This window comes from Pleuronectes platessa, chromosome 7 (genome assembly GCF_947347685.1).
Source record: "Pleuronectes platessa chromosome 7, fPlePla1.1, whole genome shotgun sequence".
Classification (NCBI taxonomy): domain Eukaryota; kingdom Metazoa; phylum Chordata; class Actinopteri; order Pleuronectiformes; family Pleuronectidae; genus Pleuronectes; species Pleuronectes platessa.
Window position 1 is genome coordinate 20845281 of NC_070632.1, and position 23454 is coordinate 20868734.

The window sequence follows — 23454 nt, forward strand, 5'->3', positions numbered from 1 at the left end:
ATAAAAAAACTGAAAAATATGAATGGTATAATAATAATACATTCATAAATATTATAATAATTATAATATAGCAACAAGGAATTTATCCAAGTTTAAAAACTGTAACTGTAACTGAAATTGCAAATGAGCCATACATTACTCACCAATTATTCTCAAATTAACAACAATAAAACTAAGAAGTGTTTTGCTGTATTTTTAAGTCAGATATGTAAAATAAACATGAAAGTTACCAGATTCTTACATTAACATGTCAATTGATGTGCCCCATCTGGAATATATGGTGATGTAGATAATGATGACGGAGGTGGTGCAGTTAATTTCATAATTTACGTAGGCTCTAGTGTTTATTATGTAAATCACTTCTCCAACTGGGTAAAACCTCAACTTAAACCTGAACGATTTTCAGACAGGATATTAATCTTTCCTTTCCTTTTCTCAACAACAATTTACCCTCAATGGGTGATGTGTATTAGATTTCGTCTCGGCTTGTTCCTCCTGCTGCAGCCGCTGACTGAGACAACATGAGATCCCCCACAATGCTGCTATTTTCACTTTTGTGAATACCAGAGCAGGTCAAGAATACATTGGCCTTGCTGTGATTTATAGCTTCATAAATGCTATTTGCTGACACAGAAAATAAAAGAATATTGGAGCATGTGCAGCCTCTCCCCTCATACACACCCTTTAATCAAAGTTACAATTACAACCTGGACTGTTTAAAAGCGACCGTCGGGGCTCTTTCTACTGTGATAGGTAGACCAGAGAGACGTTTACTCTTCTGCTTTCATATGCAGAAACATTCTGAAAGTATACACGAGGAGAATTACAGCATATTTGTCTGTTTCTTACCCTTAAATTTAGCTTTGCCATAACACGGTGTCCTTTTTAACCGCACACACCATTTGCTTGTTTCATAATGGTGGTGTTGCATGATCGGGTCAACCAGAAGAAACACGAAGAAGATCCTAAGATGATGAGGATCTGCCATTAGTATATTATGATTATTCAAAGTTTATTATTATTGAATGTATCTCGTGTCCAAATCGCACAAATTCAACACTACACTTCTTCAGGTCACTAGAATACACGTTCCATAGACATACAGACAGTCAGATGTCTGTCTGTGGAACTGAGTTGTTCTTTATCAAACCGTTGTTTACTCAGGGAAAGGGACGGAGCATTTAGCTCTTTTACAGTGGTGCCCTTAGATTGCATTCACCCGCATGAAAATATCGCATACAACTATTTAAAAGGGGACGAGCAAGAATGAGTTGTATTTTCTCTTCAACTCCTACCTTTGACCTCCTCCAGCAGCTCACTGGCATTCAGGCGGTCAACGCGCTCCTTCCAGTCCTTTGAGAGGAGCCTCTCCATGCACGATGGCTCTAGAGCAAGACAGAGAATAGTCCCCTTCAGTTTTGGTGTTTTTAACCACTTTTCCCTGCAGACAAGCAGCCTGTGATGAAAGTCACCAAAGACTCCGAACAAACAAAACGCTCAGATACCCGGAGAGACCGGAATAAAAACAAGACACAGAGCAAAAGTACAAGAGAGAAAATAACCAATCTCTACGAATTGCTGGTATTTTTTGTTCTTCTTTAATAGATCAAGGAATTGTTTCCTCCTCCTGATTCCCTTTTTTTTTTTAAGGAAAAAATGCATCAGCTGACCAAATGAGAATGTCTGCATTGTTTTGACATGGGGTCCTATTTGTAGCTTGTCTTCTTTCTCACAATGTGCCTCATAGCCTCAGGGTAACACACATCACAGACATGTGGTCTCATAAGATTCATAAGGTCTCATTTGTTCACTTAGAGTCCTGTTGTGAACTTCACTTCAACAATGGGAACTTTTCAATTCTTCACCAGGCTGAGAACCAAACAGTGAGACAGATATCTGCAGGCATGAGTGTGTCAGAGTGCTTGTGTGTATTACACTGAATGAAGTCTATATAGATGTATTTTGTATGATGAAGAGGATATACAGCATCCAACACCATCGATGATTGTTTCCATCAGACTTTGTTGTTATGAAAAGAGCATCATTTACTGGTATTCATGTTTTAACTGTTTTCATTTACATGTTTACACATATCTTTCTTTGGCAGGAAAGAGGCGCCTCTTGTTTCTGAATATAATGACGATTAAGATCTTTCAAGTTTCATCTTCCGGTGTCAAGATAAAAGCATGTACCTGGCAGATCGCAAATCAGTGAAACGTTCGGAAACAACATTTGTTTTTCTGCCAATACATCTGATGTTGCGGTTCGATATTTGTTTATAGTGACTTCAGAATTAGTCGACTTTTTGTGATTGTGTTTCAGCAGTTGTTTCGGTTCAGAGAAAGACTGTGGTTTACTTTCGTTTATCTCAATCCTCAATCTTTCCTAAATCTCAACCCAAGTGCTTTTGTTGCCTAAACATAACCACAGATTGGATTGTGGACACTCTGGTCTGTGGTGTGACAGTCGTGCACTTTGAACACCCACCACCTATCCCAGTCACCTCCAGTCTACCCCACTGAACCCAACGTTGCCCCTGATGGCTGTTCCGGCAGTGTGTGAGTGATGTATGGTAGAAAGTGCTGGACTATATAGTTGCACTATTAGAGTGTGTGTAAATGGCAAACATTACTTTCAGCTATCCATTACCTGACTGTATGTGTCTGCATGTGAAACTGCTTGCTTGTACTGTATATACTGAACATGTTCATCAACTCCTTTCATTCCAGCAGATGAGACACAGATAGTGCCACGATTACCACGCCACAGCCTCTGAAGACGTTAAAAAAGAAAAATCATAAAAACACACACACACACACACACTCAAAAAGGAGAAATTCATGGTGACTGCGTGGAAAACATGCCCCTGAGGGCTTGCCTGATTTAGAAAGTTAAGTGAAACAATAGTTCATTTGTGGTGCCTTTATCCTGACAAAAGGGGCTATAGGCATTCATAGGGGCACATGGCCTATTGTGAATGGCTTAATGTTTCGTTTGTGCGTATGGGCCCATTGTGTGGTCATGAGATGCCGTCAGAGCACAACTTCCTCATTGAGTCCATTAAAGCCTTGCATGTTTACAGTCGGATTATGATTGTTGTAAATAAGCTAATGCAGCTGTCCAGATCACATGGGATCAATGGAAAGGAAGGGGGACGTATAGGGGGAAATTGCAGAGAGGGGGCAGCGACAACACATGCAAACAATACAAAAAATTACCAAAATGCTGATAAGCCTGGTAATTTCCCATATACAGTGCCTTGCATAAGTATTCACCCCCCTTGGACTTTTTCCCATTATGTACTATTACTAACTGGAATTCAAATAGACTTAAATAAACTTTTTCCCGTTTGATCAACAAAACATGCATAGTACTTTGGAGGTGCAAAATAAATTTTATTGTGACACAAACAATAATGAGAACAAAAAAGTTGACATCTGTTGGGTGCATAAGTATTCACCCCCCTGTGTCAATACTTGGTAGAACCCCCTTTCGCTGCAATTACAGCTGCAAGTCTTTTGGGGTATGTCTCTACCAGCTTTGCACATCTAGAGATGGAAAGGTTTGTCCATTCTTCTTGGCAAAAAAGATGAAGCTCAGTCAGATTGGATGGAGAACGTCTGTGAACCGCAATCTTCAAGTCTTGCCATAGATTCTCTATTGGATTGAGGTCTGGGCTTTGACTGGGCCATTTTAAGACATTAACATTCTTTAATCCAAACCATTCCTTTTCGCTCCATCCATCTTTCCCTCTATTCTGACCAGTTTCCCTGTACCTGCTGAAGAGAAGCATCCCCACAGCATAATGCTACCACCACCATGTTTCACTGCTGGGATGGTGTGCTCAGGGTGATGGGCAGTGTTGGGTTTTCGCCACACATAGCGTTTTGCATTGAGGCCAAAAAGTTCAATTTTGGTCTCATCTGACCAGAGCACCTTCTTCCACATGTTTGCTGTGTCTCCCACATGGCTTCTGGCAAACTCCAAACGGGATTTTTTATGGATCCCTTTCAACAATGGCTTTCTTCTTGCCACTCTTCCATAAAGGCCAGATTTGTGGAGTAGACGACTAATAGTTGTCCTGTGGACAGATTCTCCCACCTCAGCTGTGGATCTCTGCAACTCCTCCAGAGTAACCATGGGCCTCCTGGTTGCTTCTCTGATTAATTTTCTCCTTGTCCGACTCTTCAGTTTGGGTGGACGGCCTCCTCTTGGTAGGTTTGCGGTTGTGCCATATTCTTTCCATTTTCTTATGATGGATTTGATGGTGCTCAGAGAGATGTTCAAAGCTCTGGATATTTTTTTATAACCTAACCCTGCTTCATATTTCTCCACAACTTTATCCCTGACCTGTTTGGTGAGCTCCTTGGTCTTCATGATGCTGTTTGTTCAGTAATGATCTCCAACAAACTCTGAGTCCGTCACAGAACAGGTGTATTTATACTGAGATTAAATTGCAGACAGGTGGACCCTATTTACTAATTATGTGACTTGCAAATGTGACTTGTGAATGCAATTGGTCGCACCAGATCTTTGTTAGTAAAGGGGGTGAATACATATGCACTCAACACTTTTCAGATTTTTATTTGTAAATAATTGTGAAATCCATGTAATATTTCCCCCCACTTCCAAATGATGCACTATTTTGTGTTGGTCCATTACATAAACTCACAATGAAATACATTTTAATCTGTGGTTATACCATGACAAAGTGTAGAAAAGTCCAAAGGGGGTGAATACTTATGCAAGGCACTGTATGGGAAAAGCAGTGGGTATTTCCAGACAGATGGTCCAAGTTGCAGTAAAATAAGGTAATTAACACAATTCCCCTACCCTCTGGACAATGGAATCCACCAGATTCTTCATAGATTTTCTGGACAAGCAGCTTGTGTTTGTGCAGGATATGTGTTTGCGTACATTTGGTACATTGGTGATATTTACAGCCGGTTAAGGGGGAAAGCTGTAGGATGGGCCCGTGCAGGATGAGTGGCTTTTTTTTCTCATCACAAGACCTCAAGTATGCTTACTCACAGAGCCTTGAATAAAACTAAATTAGGGTGTGCAATTTATGGGAGCACTTAGGCAGGGAAACACAACCTGTAACTTCAGGATACATCTGCATCGGTCAACCGTGTGTGTCGTGTGTGTACAATTTATACCCCCCATACCAATAAACAGATCAGACGAGGAGAGAGTGGGGGGATGGGAGGGGTAAGATGTAAATGGGAAGGGGGGAAAGGGAAGATGCGAAGAAGAGAGGGATGAGAGAGGATGAGCAGGAGATATTTTACCCTAGATGGCTCTCTATTTGTCCCCGCGGCCGAGTCAGGGATCAAGTGCTGTTTAGATTGGAGGTTGGATAAAAATTCCTCCCTGTCCGTGCACCAGCTCCTTTATCAAGTGGAGAAATGCAGAAGACGGATGAGTTGAAAAAAAGAGCGGGGAGAGGAGGGGAGGGGAAGCTGAGGAGTGAAGGAGGAGTGAATGAAAGAAAGGAAGTGGAAAGAAAACGATGTGGTAGGTGAGCAGAGGAGTGATACGGTCAAGATGCTCGTTTCATCCCTTGTTCTCATCCAGTTTTCTAAGCGGTGGTTGAGTGAGAAGAACATTTGAAATCCCCTGAAACACTTATAAACCAATCGATACTGATAATATATCGATTTATGTCTAATGCTCTAAACTACTGGTGGGAAAAACTCTACAATAGACTGATTTATTTGCCACTGCGAATATTGGACATGGAGGTTTTTTCCTAACCCATTATCTTTGTTTGTCATGGTAGTGATGGTTTGAACTCTAGCAGGGAAAGACAGGGAGGAGACACAGAAGGAGGATGAAGGAGATAAGAAGTGGTGAAAGGTGCAGAGTCTTAGTAAATCAGCACAGAGGTAGAAAGTGAGCTGGCAAGAGTGTTTGCTGTAAACACAGTTTTATCACCTGTCCTTATGCCAAGCTGCCAAGAGACAGTGTTTTGGGTGTTTTACATGAGCCAAAGGCAACTTAGTGTGTATTTGTGTGTGTGTGTTTGAGTGTGTGTGTGTGTGTGTGTGTGTGTGTGTGTGTGTGTGTGTGTGTGTGTGTGTGTGTGTGTGTGTGTGTGTGTGTGTGTGTGTGTGTGTGTGTGTGTGTGTGTGTGTGTGTGTGTGTGTGTGTGTGTGTGTGTGTGGTAGACAAGCATCAACACTCCAAAAGAGGCACTGCCAAGAACAACAGTGTGCCACAGGCTTTCACTCAGATTGAGTCTCGTGTTTCTTTCACTTTCACTCTTTCCATGTGTATAAAAGATTCTAATGAAATTTAAGTAAAACGAGCAAAGTCGACCAAAGCTTCAGAAGAGATAGTGTGTAGTGTAGTAAACTGTAATTATATTACTGTCAGCATTTCTAGCCATAACGTAGGCTCTACTGGTAACAGGGTTAATGTTATGGCACAAGGGTTAGGGTTAGGGTTACTCATCTCTACATTATTTTGGGTATAAACTAGTCACTTACTTACAAAACTAACAATAAATTTAACAATATATGATTTTATTAAGTAAACTGTGAGCTTGAACACATATATTCAATGATTTTTATTCAAATTTCATTCAAAATCCAGTCTGGATCTGAAAGTGAGCACATTTTAATTGCAGGATGTTTTATCGATTTACTATGTCAGCATTATCTTTACCTTCCACATGTTTGTCAGGCAAACATTTGTTTCTAAACAAAACAAAGTACCAGGAATAGGAGTTAAAGCAGTTAGACGTAAAGACCCAAAAGACCTAAGTATCCCTTTGACTTATCATCTTTATTTACAATGGCTTTAACCTTTGGCATTACAACACACTTTCCATGCTATTGGTTTATGGTGGATAACACTTGGTCTGCGATGGTATAATTCAGGTTTTCATTTGTTGGAGCAGCTGAAGAGTTTCTGAAAATGTCATCACGTAGATCTAATGACAGGAAAATCTCCAGTGGTGATTGGCTTATAAATTTTCTCTGTGTTTGGATTTATTCATTGAAATTCAACAAAGAACAAAAATAATTCCCGTGAGAGGTAGTTTTCTGAAATTCGGTAGTTTAACACTCAAAACCCCAGCGTACGTCTGTTTTATCTGTTTTATATTTCATGATGTTTCAATTATTTCCTTATATTCACTTGACATTTGAATGGAAACATGGTGTCTCTTTCACTCTCTCTCTCTCCCAGACACACACAGTGTGCCATGCCAGAGCTCAGGAACTCTCGGGTCAGCAGCCGACCGCCAAGGTAAAGAGAAAAAACAACATTAATCTGAAAAATTATTTAATGTTAAAAATAACAAAGGCCAATGTTCTAGTGGCTGCCTGATGTTGGCGTAACACACGCGCGGCTGAAAAAAAACATTTTGTCTTTGCTACTGAAGGTGTGTAAATGGAAGCTGACAGCTACAATTTGCACTTCCAAATTTATGTCAGCAGTGTGACTTCAGCTGCAAACCCCACAGCAATAGACAGAGAGGAAAGAAAGAAGGAAAGAAAGAAAGAAGGAGGAACAGGATAGAGAGTGGAAGAAAGATAAATAATAAGATTCAGAGAATAAAGTGAGAGCAAGAGTGAAGGAGAGGAACAGAGCGAGAGAGCAGCTGTCCCAACAGCTGGCCGGCAGAATTGATGTCTCAGTGAAATAAAACTCAACATATGTCCAAACATGAGAAGACAGGCCAGCCAGGAGGAGAAAACACACACATACACACACACACACACACACACAAACACACACGCTGATGTGAGAGCCCTGTTGCACTCTAAAGAATCTACATGCCCACCACACACACTGATTAAAGAACTTCACTCCACTGCTGACACGTTTAATGTCACAGAGAGGGTTTTATAAGACACACCTTCACACACACACATCAATATGACACACACACACCTTGCACTGCTAACTCAGTGTTGTAAAACCATTAAACTGCAGAGTGGTTAGCCTGGCTGTGTGTTAGCACGGTGTGCATTTCACACACACTATTTTCATCTGTCAGATGACACCCAGACTCTCTTGTCGCAGAACATGGTCTGAGAAATCAGCCAGGCCCTACTGGGTGGAGGGGGGGTTCCGACAGATAGTAGCCCTATGTAACTCTCTTTTTATACATCAACCCCACACACACACACACACACACACACACACACACACACACACACACACACACACACACACAGCCATCTGTTTGCGTTCCAGGCCCAGCATTATGCCCAGTCAGACAGAGTGGAGCACCTGTAGGAACCACGTGTTTGCATTACGTCATTAAGCTGACTTTTTCATCCCAGTTGACTTGAATACAAAAAGAAATTGACCCACTGTTAACTCCAAACTGGTGCAACAAAACCCTGATGTAAGACGTATGAAATGTAAACTGAGGGGCTAGAGCAAAGTTAGCTTCTTATTGTTTTTGTCAATATATTGATTCATTTGTTGGTCTACAGGGGAAACAATGATATAACAAGTTCCCAAAACCAAGAATGGCATATTTCAATTTACTGAACCTGTGATGTAGAAGCAGCCTCTGTGCGGGCGGATCACAGCTGACATTTAGTGTGTAGATAATGAGTTCATTTTTATTTTTTAGGTGAACTATCCTTTTAACCATTTTCAGGTTTACAGTTTACTTGGCATAAAACTGCAGCTCTGGCCTTTGCCCTTTAACATTTACAAAATGTAATTACTATATTTGACTTAGCCTGCAGCTTAGAGAATTAAATCAGGCATCAATATTACTTGGCCAGGGCTTTAATTCCCACTGACGGCCACCCGGGCTAAAAATACTCTCACAGTACTCACTCCTGGCAGTGTCGAACGAGTAAGGTCAGAAAACTGCAGCCCTGAATTAGACAAAGGATAGTGTTTCTACTCAATGTGTGAGTTTAATGCTAGAAAAGCCTGACTGCTGATCTCTGCTGTGCAGCCGGAGAGGTCGGGCCTTGTCTGCGTTACAGCGCTGACATCAACCACCACTGCAGCCTTATAGGAAACCACATCTTGGAGGTTTGTCCACTGAGGGAAACAAAGAGGCACAGAGTTTTGATAAATGAGAATAAAGGTAAGAAAAGGAGTTTTAAAGGTCTGATGAGGGTGGTCTAACTAACTAAGATTACACTCCAACAAAGCAGTCTACTGGCTGATTTCTTTTCACAACCAATACAAGCCCAGACATTTTTCAGATATTTTCCAGATTCTCAGCCCGAGTTCTTTGTGCCAGAGGTTGACAACAATCAAGTAAGTGAAAGTGACTGACGAGCTTTAAAAAAACGTTCTGTAGCTCGGGCATGTGATACACCCCAACTGCAACAAGGTCAGTTCACTTTGGATTTAATTAAATGTAAGGTAAAACATCTATTCACTGAAAATAATTGAATACACTCTCATATTTTTGTCTATTTCTTGTAATTTTCTGGGTTAATCATTTCCCCTTTGTGAGAATATGATTAATGTAAATAGTGTGTTTATGAATAGAATTTGTGTTTTTCTCTAAAAATCCTTCGTATATTTTCATCACAAAGACAGTAAGTTTAACGTAACACATTTGAAAATCCTTTTTAATGATCAAGATGTTGGTGTAGATTGAGATTTCTGCACTTTAACATTCTGTATAATTTTTAGATTTAATAAAACAAACTTGAATCTAAACACACACGCAAATTGCTTCAAAATTGCTTCTTTGTCAAACACACACTTCCAAAAATACAGTTCAAGACCCAAGCTTCTGGTTCCACTTTAGGCATGATATATGAAACCCTACCTACTTAGCACACACACACACACACACATACACACGGACACACACATGGACACAGACATACACACCTAAGTCCACACAGCACTATGTGTGGTTCAGACACAATAGAAGCGCTGTTTTGGTTCGGGCCCCCGGGGAGTCAGTTTTTTTTTTTGGGGAGGGGGGGGGGCTGTGGTTTGGGTCACAGCAGAGAGATGTGAGGGGGATCAGTGGAGGGGGGGGGGGGGGGGGGCTGCTGCTCCACAGCTGACCAGAGAGGGGAAAAGGCAAGTGGATCCCCTCTGTCCCACTCTTGATGCCATGGACACGTCCATATAGGAAAAATAATCTTTGTAGATTGAAAAATCTATGAAGCAAAACCAGTTACCAGTCTTATATTAAGACTTTAGATTGAGATAAGTACAATATATTTTCTTGGAATAATACTCATATTTAAAAAAGAATTCACATAAATGTTCTTTTTCCACCTGTTCACATTTGCTATGTTTTTTTGTGACCAGGAGAAAATTCTGCCTGCAGTTAGGTCAATATTAAAGAAATTGTGCCTGTGCTGCATGAATATTTTTTAATTTTTGTATGTCTTTTTATGTATTATAAATATTATACATTTTTTATTATTGCAATATCAAGTTTAACACACCTTAAATAAGCAGGATTTTGTCTGACCAAAAACAAGTTCATAAGAGTAGATTTAGAGTTGACGTGTAGTATACTGTGTATTAAAGACATGCGTGTGACGATCTGTTGGAAACACGCAGATTTCCTCACAGTTTGTTTTTTAGCAGATTTCAGTTCATATCTTTGACAAACACGCTCCACTGGCTTCAAACATGATCCGTCTTGGCTGTGACACACAGACAGTACTTTTTTATATTATGCCTGTATCTTGGTTTTCTTTGCCAGATGCAAAATGATCAGGTGAACAATTTGGCCGTTTACTGAAATCCCAGTTCAAAAAAAATAAAAAAGGGGAGGACTTGATAAAATCACAATTTAATCTGATTCTTTTGGACCACATTCAAAACTGTTCCAGCAAACCACATAGCATGCGCCAGTACCACATGCTGGCTGGCCTGCAGCCAAGCTGAGCAGGACAGGGCTACCAGGCATATCCCACTGACTGTACTTGTAGTCAAGACCCACAGGTTGTGGCTGATCATTAGTAAAGAGATCCCTATCAATTACAGCGGAAGAGATTGAAACCAACCACAAGAAGTCCAGGGGGAGTTGGCCTGTTGGCAGAGCCGAGGAGCAGCACTGACCACCACATGCAGCTACAGTACGTATACAAGGAGATTAGAGCTCAAGATTAAAGAAAATTTTACGTTTGGGAGAAAATACGGGCCCCGATACACACACACACACACACACACACACAATATATTACAACAAGTTTGGACGGGACTTTGTTCAATAGTGCTGATCTTTATGCACACGCGCACACACACACACATACACACCCACACACACAGACAAAGTCTCTGCCTGCACACAATCACAGTTCAAGCTGCCAATCCCATAGAGGACGGCAAACATAGTGCCAGAGCCAAGACCTTGTTAATTAGCCAATAAGCTTAACTCTGGGGGCCGACCCAACTCGCCTGTTAAGCTGTCATCACAACTAATTCCACCTGAGGGTATGTATCCATAAGTCCTCACATGCACACACACACACACACACACACACACACACAGGTCAAGAATACAAGGCTCACAGGCCACGTGGAAGTTCGAGGTTCTGTCATGCACTATAGCCTCATCTGCAGCTCAGGTGAAACGACCTGCAGATGATTTACCCTTCAAACCATGTTACTGACAGGCCCGGGCTGCCAGCTGAGCTGCTAATTGGTTCTGATTTTGTTCTTCTGTTAAGAAAAGGGAATCTAATGCAGTGTTACATTCCAGGTGGAGCATCGATTAACTCTTAAAGCACATGCTCGAGGATGCACACGTTTGCACGTCCCTCAGAGTCTGTACACCAACAACGGCCCCCTCCTCGAGAGAGAGAGAGAGAGAGCATACTTTCCACAGCTTGAGTGGCAGCAACAGCAGAGATGTTGAAACAGGCTCTCAGCAGTGAGAGAACAAAGCGAAGCCTGGCAGAATGTCTCTATTGTCACAGAGCGACAAGGGTTAGCGGAAAGCTTGGCCTCGCTCTGACCCCCTCTTCCAGCTGGGGAAGCCATTATATGGGTGATTGGGAGCCCAGCTCTGGCCCGTCCTGAAGTCAAGACACAGTGCAGACTCCTCCGAACTGGACAAGAAGTCAAGCTTGAACACACAGTGAAAGGACAAGGCTCATAAAACTGTAGCTGCACAAACAGCTGTGTAACAGGTCTCAAGGCAGTAGAAGTGTGGATAAATACAACCATTAAAATGTTTCCCATTGCTGTGTATGGATTATGCCAGGAATGCATCATCAATCAGTGTCAATAATCAGTTTAATTCAGACACAAAAGGTTTACATAAAATACAAGCTTACGAAAGCCCATCAAATATTTCCTTAAAAATCATCCCGAAGTTTTTTTCCCCAAGAGTTTGAATCCGAGACAATCTGCTTCATCGGGACCATGAGCGCATTTTCCCATGAGATCTTCAACCGTGGTTGGATTTTGATTCAAATATTGCTAAATTCTAATTAGTGAATTTGTGACGGCAATTCTTTTTTTCCAACCAAGTCGTTCACAAGTACACACACAAGCATAGCTCTCTCACAAAATGAAAAAAATAAATCGCATTTTGTGACGAACTGTTTTGTGCGGCCTGATTTTCACGGCCTTTAATCATTTTTTAAAACTGAGGCAGGCTTTTGGGCCAGGAAAGAATGTGGGGAAGTACAGCTGAACCATGGAAAAGGTTTTGTGTTTTACACCTAATTATGAGTTATTATGAGCTCAAGTTTCGTCCAAAAAAACAATGATTTAAGTCGTGATGACTTATGAAAAGAAAGCCGGGTTTGTTGGATTGTAGAATGCATCATCATCTTGCCACTAATGCCAGACTGGAAGCTGTGATGTCGCCCGTTTCCATATGACGGGAGGGGCAGCTGGTGGTGCTCCCAAGTCTAAAATTATATCATTGGTTTGGGTTTATATGAATACCGAGGGTAAGGATTCCCTTTTGTTGTTTGGATATCTGTAACAAATACATACAAATGATGTAGTTCAAATCTTCCACTGCTGTGCATTCAGACCGATGGGTATCTGTCCAACAGTGTCAGGCAATGTTACTTTCAGTCTATGAGTAGTACACTGCCTGACTTTGAGAACTCATCCATGTTACTTTCACTCATTTGAATCCCTGCTGAAAAAGGCAGATATGTGTTGTTCTTGTGATTTTTTTAGAACTTGAAGATGAAGGATATGTCCTTGAGGAGTTTTCTCACCAAGTAAATTTTTTTCCGTTGCGTCGCCACGCGTAGGAACCTTGCACACTGGGTCTGATGCGTTTTATTATTCTGAAAATTCTAAGTATAGGAGATGAAAAGGAGTGAAGCAGTGAGGACGATTTTGGGATCCTGTCACACAAAAGGAAATATTAGGTCCATACCATGTGTCTTCTTAGACTGCACATTAAAAAGTCCTGTGATCCAGCTGATCTTGAACATTAGCTGGCAGAGAAGGTATACTTGTTCTATGTCTGCCTCAGAGCGCTCAAACACCTCTCTGGAAAAATGCAGAGGTATAGTGAGGCTCTATATACGTTTTAACGTGCAGAAATTTTGAACGAAAAAGAACTGTAACTCAGCTCTCGTTTAACAACTTCGGACAAATTCACAAATTAGCCACACAGGTGTCTGTTTTATATTCCCACAAAAGCACTGCAGTGTGGTGGTAATCAAGCCCAATCTCATTTTGAAATGAAACACATGAATTGTACAGTAATTCATAGGAGCTGGGGTGGAAGCAGGGATTAGACTGGTTTTAAGCGTTGGCCAGGCGCCAGAGCTGCTCTGGGCACATTAGATGGCTGACTAAGTTGGCATGAGGGCGCTGCGGCATTGCAAGGGGGCCGTTAACAGTATACATTTATATATATATATATATATATAGGGTCAAAGAAACGTGTGTTAGGTTCAAATGTAAAGATGCTTTTGCTTATGAGCGACACACTATTGTTTGGTTCATTTCTCTGTTTATTCCAGACGTTCACCTATATGTAGAGCATCTCTATTCAACAGCATGTCCGGGGCCCACATTCTTTCTTCTCCTCCCGGCCTTGAACATTTTATTCAGTAAGCAGTCTACCAGTTTAAGTGCTTCAACAGTATAGAGGAAGCCTTTTGTATGCAGCAAGCCCTTGTTACCTCCGCACAATGCACACACAACTCAAAGAAAATGCCAGATTGTCAAGGAAACAGTGGACCTTCACCCTCTTGGCTTGTATGTTGTGAAAGTCCAGGTGAAAAAAAGGCAATTTGCAGCAATTTGACACAGTCTTAAAGAGTTCTAGGTAGTTTTAAAAAATGAAGTGGCAATTAGGTGAAAAAATAAATGAAAAATGGTTGCAAAGCAAGACCGTATCATTATATTCATTAGAACTGTCGCAGGCACTTTAACTCCTCTGAGCAGTGGACAGCCTACAGTGTGCCAACAGGGGGTGAGCACGGCACAAAGGCTAAAAGCGACATCATCCACACTTTAGCTCCTGGCTATAGTGCACGGAGGGGTCAGCCATGTTAGGCTAAGTGAGCACTCAGTGGGTAATAGGGTCTGTTCCATTTGATCATGCAGCCAATCTAACCTGGGAGATCTCAGCTGACTGGACCTTTTCCAGCAGGAGGCGGTGCACAAAGCAAGGGATGGCATTGTTCAGGCTTTTATGTGCTTGCTGTTTGAGTGCAAATGATCAAATCTGGTCATACTGCAAGAGAATTCAGATCAAAACCCTGTTTTAAGTGTCAGAAAAAGACAACCTGGACCAAATGCAGAACAAACCTGTGGAGCTCTCTGCCAGGCAGCGCTTGAAACACAACACAATCTCTCATCTGTGACACACCAGCAATCAGTATATAAGCCTATTTACCTGATTGGCCTTGCACTCCTGTGTGCATTACATTCGTTCTACAAAACAAATAAAATCTAAGAGCTTACGAAATTAAAATGCTTCACCTTTACCATTACCTCAAAACAAAGCTTTAAATCAGGATGTGTGCAGGGTTGCCAGCTGAAGAGGGATTCTAAACATGTTCAAAAAAGTGATTTGAAAAGGCTTCAGGAGTTGAAGGATAGATACAGAAAAGGGGGGGGGGGGGGAGTAACAGTAATCCCATCATGTGGAGAAAAACAAAATTTAAAAAGACAACAATACAGTGAAGGAGAGACAGCTGTGATTAAATGAAGAAGCATTCTACAAACAAATTAACAAATGAGAAACAAAGGGTGTGGAGCTTCATTGCTTCATTGCCATTTTGAATGCAACTGTTTACTGCTGAAGAACTCCCTTACTAAAGCATTCAGCCTCAGCCATCTATTGATCACGTCCTCCCATTTCAATTCAACTCATTAGGAAAAGACGCTAGGGCACCTGTCAGTCTCCATACGTGGGGCTACATTAGGCTCAAAATGAAATGCATTGGCACATCATCACATGACAGACATTTTTACAATGCGTCCTCAAGGATCACAGCCATTCACGAGAGTATTTACAAGGCCCGGAGACAGAGTTATTATTCCCGCTGACGCCGTATGATTGAGTGCGCTTGGTAGTATCGCACATGTTTATGTCGTTTGTTTTTGTCTTAGCTAAGTGTTTGCAGCGTGATCAATGCCACTTGTTAGTCCTCGGGGATAGCAGCTCCGCTAATTAGCAAAGGAAGAGCCAAACTCGATTTATTTGTTCCTACTCTGCTTTTTATCCCCATAACGGAGGGAAACTAGGCAGGAGATGGAAACCATTTTGCTGTGCTGCGGTTCTGCTGAGGTACCGTGTGTGTAAAATCCACTGCTGATCTGTTTTGTTTAATGCACAATTAAAGCTTGTTTCAGACACAACAACTCGATCAATTGTTTTAAATGTTGTTTTTATATTGTTTGCATCTGTTATTTTGTTTATTTATTCTAAAGTCATAAGCAGTGTGCAAAGTCAGGAATAAGGGCACCTCGAATTAAACTCCATGCTTTTGTTTTCTAAATGTAGAGACATGCATCCTTAACTTGTGCCACACAGAAATAAATAGCACGTCATCTTTCAAAACTGCTAAAGCCTTTGAAAGCTAGAAATCTAATAACAATGTAATTGAGAAAGGCTTAGAAAATAAAATGAATCACTTGTCGCATTGTTTCTCCAACTCTTTTTCAGAGTTTCAAATGTATCACTGTTTACACAGAAGTTAATGCCCCTGCATCCTGGATAAATAATTCTTGGAATTTCAGAGCATTGCTGCAGTTAACAGGAGAGAAGGTGAACATCCATGACATTTTTAAATGAAGATTTGATCTTTTCAAATTATATTTATCCCATTGACAATATCTAACATTTATATGAAAATAAAGAAACTCCTGAGAAGCCTGAAGGTAGTTTTGTTCCTTTTTACAGTGATGAGAAAAACATTGTTCTGATGTATTTTGCTGACTGAGAGAGGCACGAGCTCAGCAGGGTCCAACCTGCCCGGTCGAATGTGAAAGCAGAAACTTAATCAATTAATGGAAAAAGGGAAAAAAAACAAGACATGCACTCAAAGTCGCATGTTCCTTCACTCACATCTCCTTTGATTTGACGGGCAGATGTCACAGGACATTTGAACACACTCTCACACACACTCACAGGTTTCTCCTTTCAAACCGTTTCCCGCACAGTAGATAAGAAGCGAAGCTACCTATCTTTCAACTAAAGACACTGTGTACTGTAGTACGCCTCTGGCTGTTCCATTCTGGCCCACTTTACTGTATCAATAACAAAGTAAAACCTCTAAATGAGAGAGATCAAGCGCTCCTCTGATATCGTCACGATTACTATGTGCACCAAACAGTAAAGAGGGGTGTTAGATGGTTTTAGATCTGGCTTGCTGTGGGGTGGGAAGGGGCAAGCTGAGGCATGCTGAGAGGCTCCAGTGCTTTTCTGTGTTAGTGGTGCAGATCAGACGAGCAGAGGAGAAAGGGAAACCGGTGTTTTCACTGATTGATATTGTGATCTAACGAGCGAGGGATCTGTCAGTTGTAATTTTAGATGTTCAAAGATCCTCTGGAGAGGATGTGCTCGGAAAGGGAAAACAAAATACAGGTAAGGTTGCTTTTTCCTCTACGTGTGAGTGAGGGGTAGATGAGCAACATCCTGTCGATCAGATATGAGGAAATAAACTGTTTTAAAAGCCTGCGAGTCCTTTTCTATTCACAGCACCACTGTTAAAATAAACAATGTGCCACGGATAGAGCTTATTGAGAGTTATTATAAGGTTAAAATATATCTTTAGCTTATTTGTTATATATATTAATTTGTTATCTGTTTGGTTCAGACCGGCACGTTTCTCGTCTCAATGGATTTTAGCTTTAACACTTAAGATATTTCACAACAGCTGCACAAGACGACAAGAAACAACCACAAAATGACAGAATCAACAGATCGGACTCTTACACAAATCACAAGCTTATACAGTAAATGACTAAATGTAGTCAAATCAAATATACAAAATACAAAAATGGGTGCTTGAATTAAAGGTTTAGGAATTCCTGCTGCGAGCCATGAATGAGTAATGTAACTTCTTCTTTCAGCTTCAGAGCTCTGTCTGATGGAGGTGTTGAAGCATATAATTTTGCCTTTTCTATAATGGAATACATTTTTTAAACTAACATGTAAGGTGAATGATCAAAGGCTCCTCCCTGGATTTATATCATTGTGTAAAACTTTATACACCAAATTCTCTCAAATCCTTTTAGAGAGAGATTAAACTGCATTACAATTCATTCATTTTTTGAGGAATGAGAGGTTTTCAGACGACTATAGTGTTGAACATGTCGAAAAATGTGTCTAGCCAGGTCTTGTATGTATGTGTATAAAGGTTTAGTAATAAAAAAAAGTGGACAATGAGTGTGCAAGTCTGTGTCCTTACACTGCCAATAAAAACACACAAATCACACACACACACACACACACACACACATTTTCCTACTTCCCACATCATATTGTGGACACTAATTGGAGTAATGCAATTGCCAGCCCTTTGCCCTAACCTTAACCATCTCATCTACATCTCTAACCTTAACCCTGACCTAAACCTAATTCTAACGCAAACCTCAAAAATGAGGACCAGTAAAAATGTGCTCACTTTCCAAAAAAGTCTTCACTCCATGAGGTGTATGCTCAAAATGGTCCTCAAAAATATATAAGTCCAAGTACACACACACACACACACATACTCACACCCACACAAAGATAATTATCGCCTTACCGTCTTGCTCTGTCTTTGTCAGCTCCACAAGCTTCTTCTGTTTCAGAGTGTCCACCACGTCTGCCAGGCTGCCTTTGCGGCGCTCCGGGGTCCCGAACGCGAGGCCGATCATGGGCTCCCCGCGATCCCTGGAACCCTCCTCTGGCTTGTGTGGAGAGGTAGAGTTAGTCTGGTAGGAGTAGACCGAGCAGATCTTATTGCTTTCATTGTCCTGGGGAAAATCAGCACACAAGAGTTTAAAGTTAGAGGCTGTATACCTTTGTGTGTCTATATACATTGACAGGTATGAGTACATGTGAATGTATATGTTGTTATTGATTACTGTAACATTGATCTGTACCTTGCTACATTTCTCAGTAAAATAAAAAGTTGATCACAAAAAAAAAAAGTTAGAGGCTGTAAAAGGCATTTGATTTTTGAACTTCTGTGTGTCATCACCTGATGCATTCTGGGAGCCCTGTTATTAACTTTTTTCACATGCTTAGATGTGCTTTCATTAGCTGGCTGGCATGACATTAAAAAGAAAGTCAGCAGTACGAGATCAATCATGAGGAGACCTGTCTTGTCACCTGATTGCATAAGTTAAAAGGGGCTGGACCCGATATCTGCTATTCTACTATAAAGATATATGTCTGTGTCAGTTAAAGGTTGCAAGTCATCTCTCTGCTTAAGTCTTAAAACACCCAAATACAAAACATAGTGTGAAAAACTGAATATGTCTAATCTAATATAATAAAACATTATACAGAAAGAAACACTACATTTTATAGCCTCCAACAAACAGAAATCCACCAAAAACATACACACATTTGATGACAGTTGTCCGAGGTAGTGCTAACTTATACTGGAGGGAGTAAAAAGTCACTGAGGTTCTCTGTAGTTATAAATCAGAAGTAATTCAAACTTTTAGTGAATTCTAACTCATTCCTGTAACAGTGAAGGTTACACAAAGCCAGTAGCTCAAGTCTTGTTGATAGCAGATATTTTAATGGCACTTTCTATTTTGCGCTGTATGACCAGCATGTTTATGTCCCACTGTTGCTGAGTTAAGCAACAGGCACAAGGAGGATATATTTACAGAGACAGAAAGCCCTTGTAGACGACCACATTGTCCAACACAACAGACACTTTAGCACAGGTGTTCTAACACCAGGGCTATTTCTGGACGGTTTCTCCTCCTCTTACAGAGTGGGGGGATCTCCAAGAACTTTAGGAGGCTTATGTTTCAAAGACAAGGGGCTTTGGCTAACAGTGACATCTTAAGACGCCCTTGAAATGGCTCCAGGAGGCCGTGGTGTGCACTTTGTCTTTAAGCGGAAGATGCCTCTGTAATGAGGATTAGGAGATTGTGTGTCACTCGTGGATTGTTCAGGTGTGAGTTTTCAGGTCCGTACATAAAGCCGCCCTGGAGTTATACAAGCGACATGATGCACACAGGAAGGTGTGAGGGTCAGCGCGACTTAAAGACAGAAAGGTCAAGCATTCATTCTCTGCAGCAGACAGTTCTAGGGTAAACCTGTTGCAAATTGTCCTTGAGTAAAGCACAAAACACTGATCTGGTCCCTTACCTGGGTGAAAAGACGATATGTCTGATATGACAAGGAAAAATATCTCTAAGTACCTCAAAGGCTCAGGTCGATTTACGATGTCTGTATGAAACACAACAGAACATGGATAATGCTCCACCTTTTCTGACACAAAGTTGCCCATCCTGCATCTCTTTCTAAATTAACGATATGTGGCGCTGCCATTTTCTCCTGCTGGCTTCATGCTCCCAGAAAATAACCAATACTTGATTATTTTCTGGCCCTAAAACTACCTTTTTTGTTATTTTCTTTTTCAGAACACACTTAAAAGAATCCATTCTTTATATGCTATCAGTCTCCTGTGCTTGCCCATGAGGGACAGTAGACATAGTCAGGTTTGAAAAGAGTATTTGATGACTTAACAAAAAGGAAAAGAAGAAAAGAAACTAGGTGAAATAGGAAAATGGAGTGAGCCTTCACGACGTATTCAGGAACATTTTTGCCTCAAGGTCACTTTGAACCCGGACCATTAAGTGATGCTAAGTTTGAAATCACTTTCTTTGATAGGTTCGTATTGTGCACTAAGAAGGATTGATCGGAAATAAGTTATAACCTCAAAGCGGCACATAAATATAATTATTTCCAGTAGAATTTGGTATCATGGCCACATTCAAATAAATTTAGAATGTGAACGACACTTTTTGTCCGAGTACTGTGTTCTGCCACAACACCGATACCTGAGGAAACTTTCCTCTAAGAACTTTATCCTTTCCTCAAAGGCCAAAGTCAAACACGCCTCGACCATTAGGGACAGACAGAACCTGAAGCCAAGTTACTACTCGGCATACACACTCACACACTCTGTCTCACACACGGACCCAGGCTGTGGAGAAGAACTAAGGGGTATAAGTCTCTGGAGGAGAACCCTCGCTGGGCTGCCCACAGCACTGCCTGCAGCACACAGACCAGAGAGAGGCACTGGTGTGTGTGTGTGTGTGTGTGTGTGTGTGTGTGTGTGCGCTCCAATAGTGCACCATCATCATTATGCATGAGAATTTGTACACCCTGTGTACTCCTTCATGAGTGTTTTATGAGCTGTGCGCCCTGAGTGTGCACACTGCGTCTGCACACTCACCACATTTGTGTTATAAATTTGAGTTATAGGAACATATCTCAAGATAGGATATAGTCAATTTTTGAACTCTGTGCATAATTCACTCCTCACCATCACAGCAGGCCCAACGTTGTCCCACTCAATATCTGTCCTCTTTTCTCTGATTGGCTGCAGCTCGTCAGAGTGGGTTTGGTCATGCGAAGAGGGCGATGCCGTCTCCTTCGGGCTCTCTCGCTCGTGTTTGGCCCAGGCCGCGTCCTGACCGGCCACTTCCTCTTCTTCAGACTGTTGTTGAAAGGGAGGCGTTGTTCGCATGGAAGACATCATTCTATGAGAGAAGAAAGTAAAAATAATTTTAAAATGTTGCAGAAAACTGTTTGCGATTAGTGGTTCGAGGAGAGGAGACAAGAGGAGATGAAGTCACCATTGAAATGCTACAGTTGCGCTTTCTGATCTCATGATTCTACAAAGTGATGAATACTGATCACTGATTCAAAAGTGATATATGAGCTCTTCTCCATTCAGAAAGTATATTTTTGTTCATTAAGTATGTATAAATCTATATATGTCTCTAAATGTTTTAAAAATAACAGTATTTTGGGGGGTATTCCTTATTTGCTTTTATAAATAGTATTAATTAAAAAAGTCGTCATGTGTTTGTTGAAGGAATTCTGCATGTTATCTGACTTAAATCCCTTTAATACTTCACTTCAATAACACTTATTATTGATACTTTATTATTGATACTTTATATACTTTATGTATGGTGGGTGTGCTGTTCTATTTGCTTCTGTGTATTTATCAACAGCTATTTTTATAGAAGATACAGTAGATGGCGGTGATGCACCTTGACGTTGTTGGCAACCTGCCAATAAATCAAACAAAAAAGAAGAAGAATTCATAATAGGTGAAATACTTTTGTGTCTCTATAAATGGATGCATATGTGTGAAATCTTTATCCTCCTGGTCTGTAACTGAGTGAAATGATAAACATTCATTTACTGTGAGACTTCTCAAATAATGAGAATATTAATATTATAAATATGAAGCTTCAGAATTAGTGGCCCATATAATGTCTGCTGTTTAAAGGCGTATTCTTGACTGCTGCTATTGCTGCAGCTCATTCATTGTAAATAAGCCATTTATAACTTTGTATTGTATAAATTGTTGATCTCTAATCTATAACTCAACTTTCCCAAAATCTAGAGTACTCTGCATTTAGAATGCTAAGAGCTTTCCTATTTTTTCCACTCTTGAGTGAATATTAAAGCCACAAAAAACGGCTGTTAATTTCAGAGCGTCATTTAAAACGCAGACATTAACGTTAAAGCTGTAATTACAGCTCACTCTCACATGAGCGATTAAAATACATATCACATTTATGATTTCTATTCTAACTCAGGGCAAGCTTGAAGATCCTCAAACACACACACACACACACACACAAGCACACACAAACACACACACGCACACACACAGGACCATAGGGATAATCTACTAAGCAGCATCAAGGCTTCTCAAGCAGATGCTGTGCTAAAAAATTTCCTTTTTTTCCTAATGTGAGCCTCAGGCTGGGAGAGTCATTAGGCTAATACATCATTTACTTTAACGACTTCCCTTTGTTGCTCTATACTTATGAGGACTTTCATTAACCACACTCATCCCCTAAAACTCTCCTCTCCAGTCAGTTCTTCATTCGAATCTGAATACAAGCCGCACTTTAGAGGATTTCCCTCTAAGTTCTGTCTTCACGCAGCTAATTGGTCCCTGTAAGTCATCATACACAAACACATAGGCATACACAAACAATTGCATGAACACACACACCCACATCAAATAGTGAAGTTATAACTGACGATGGGGCAAATTCCAATAAAAACTGTGTCAGACTGTGAGGAATTGTTTTTGCTCTAATTTCCTGAAAACAGGATAAGAAATCCCCAACCACATACACACACACACGAACCGCACACACGTGCAGACAGACAAACAACTTCTGTGAGGTAAAACAGATTGCTACTTCAGCGCTCACTAAATAACGGCAGGGTGTCTATCTTTGAAATATGCAACCTCCTGCAAGTGCCCTCAAACATAAATCTGACCCTCAGTCAAATGTCTTAAGAGAAAGACCAGGGCCACAGAGTGAAAGTGTGTGAGTGTGTGTGTGAGGGGGGGGGGGGGGGGGGGGCAGCAAAAGGTGTACATAATTTACATTTGGAGTTGATAAAGAGATAACAGACTGAAACCAAAATCCAGAGCAAAGCAGACTGAGAAACAGAGAATAAATGTGTTTAAAAGATGTTTAAAATCGGTGAACAACAGAGCGACAGAGAGACAGAATACAGAATGGAGTGAATAAGAAGGATAAGCCTCTGTGTGAAGCATAGATCTAAAGTGTGTTTGAGTACTATGTGCTCTCTAAAACTCGCTGTACCCACTGATACTCGCAGGTGTAAAGTAAGTAGTAATGTAACATGAGGGCTTTTCTTGTCTTAAAGTGCACCTGGAGGTCGCGAGGTTCTGTGCAATGTGGTCTTTTACTACCTGGGTCAGAATGCAGCTCCCACTGACTCTGCTCTGCAGCTCAAATCAGGGGTGGCCAGTGTCAGGGCATGAAAGCTGAGACTCCCGCCCCTCTGACCTGAAGATGCTGCAGAACCATTAA

At 40.9% G+C, this 23454-nt stretch overlaps 1 protein-coding gene across 5 annotated transcripts in view; it reads right to left on the reverse strand.

The window, feature by feature from the left end:
• LOC128444883 (transcription factor SOX-6) overlaps window positions 1-23454 on the reverse strand; it is a 103779-nt gene that overhangs the window by 45624 nt on the left and 34701 nt on the right. For 4 of the 5 annotated variants that reach the window (XM_053427562.1, XM_053427561.1, XM_053427560.1 and 1 more), the window contains exons 3-5: window positions 20901-21117; window positions 18150-18360; window positions 1296-1385 (exon numbers count right to left, since the gene is read on the reverse strand). In XM_053427562.1, coding sequence (XP_053283537.1) covers window positions 1296-1385; window positions 18150-18360; window positions 20901-21116 — 517 coding nt within the window. In that variant the 5' untranslated portion in view covers window position 21117. The remainder of the gene's footprint in view (window positions 1-1295; window positions 1386-18149; window positions 18361-20900; window positions 21118-23454) is intronic. The other variant, XM_053427564.1, reaches the window with a different exon arrangement.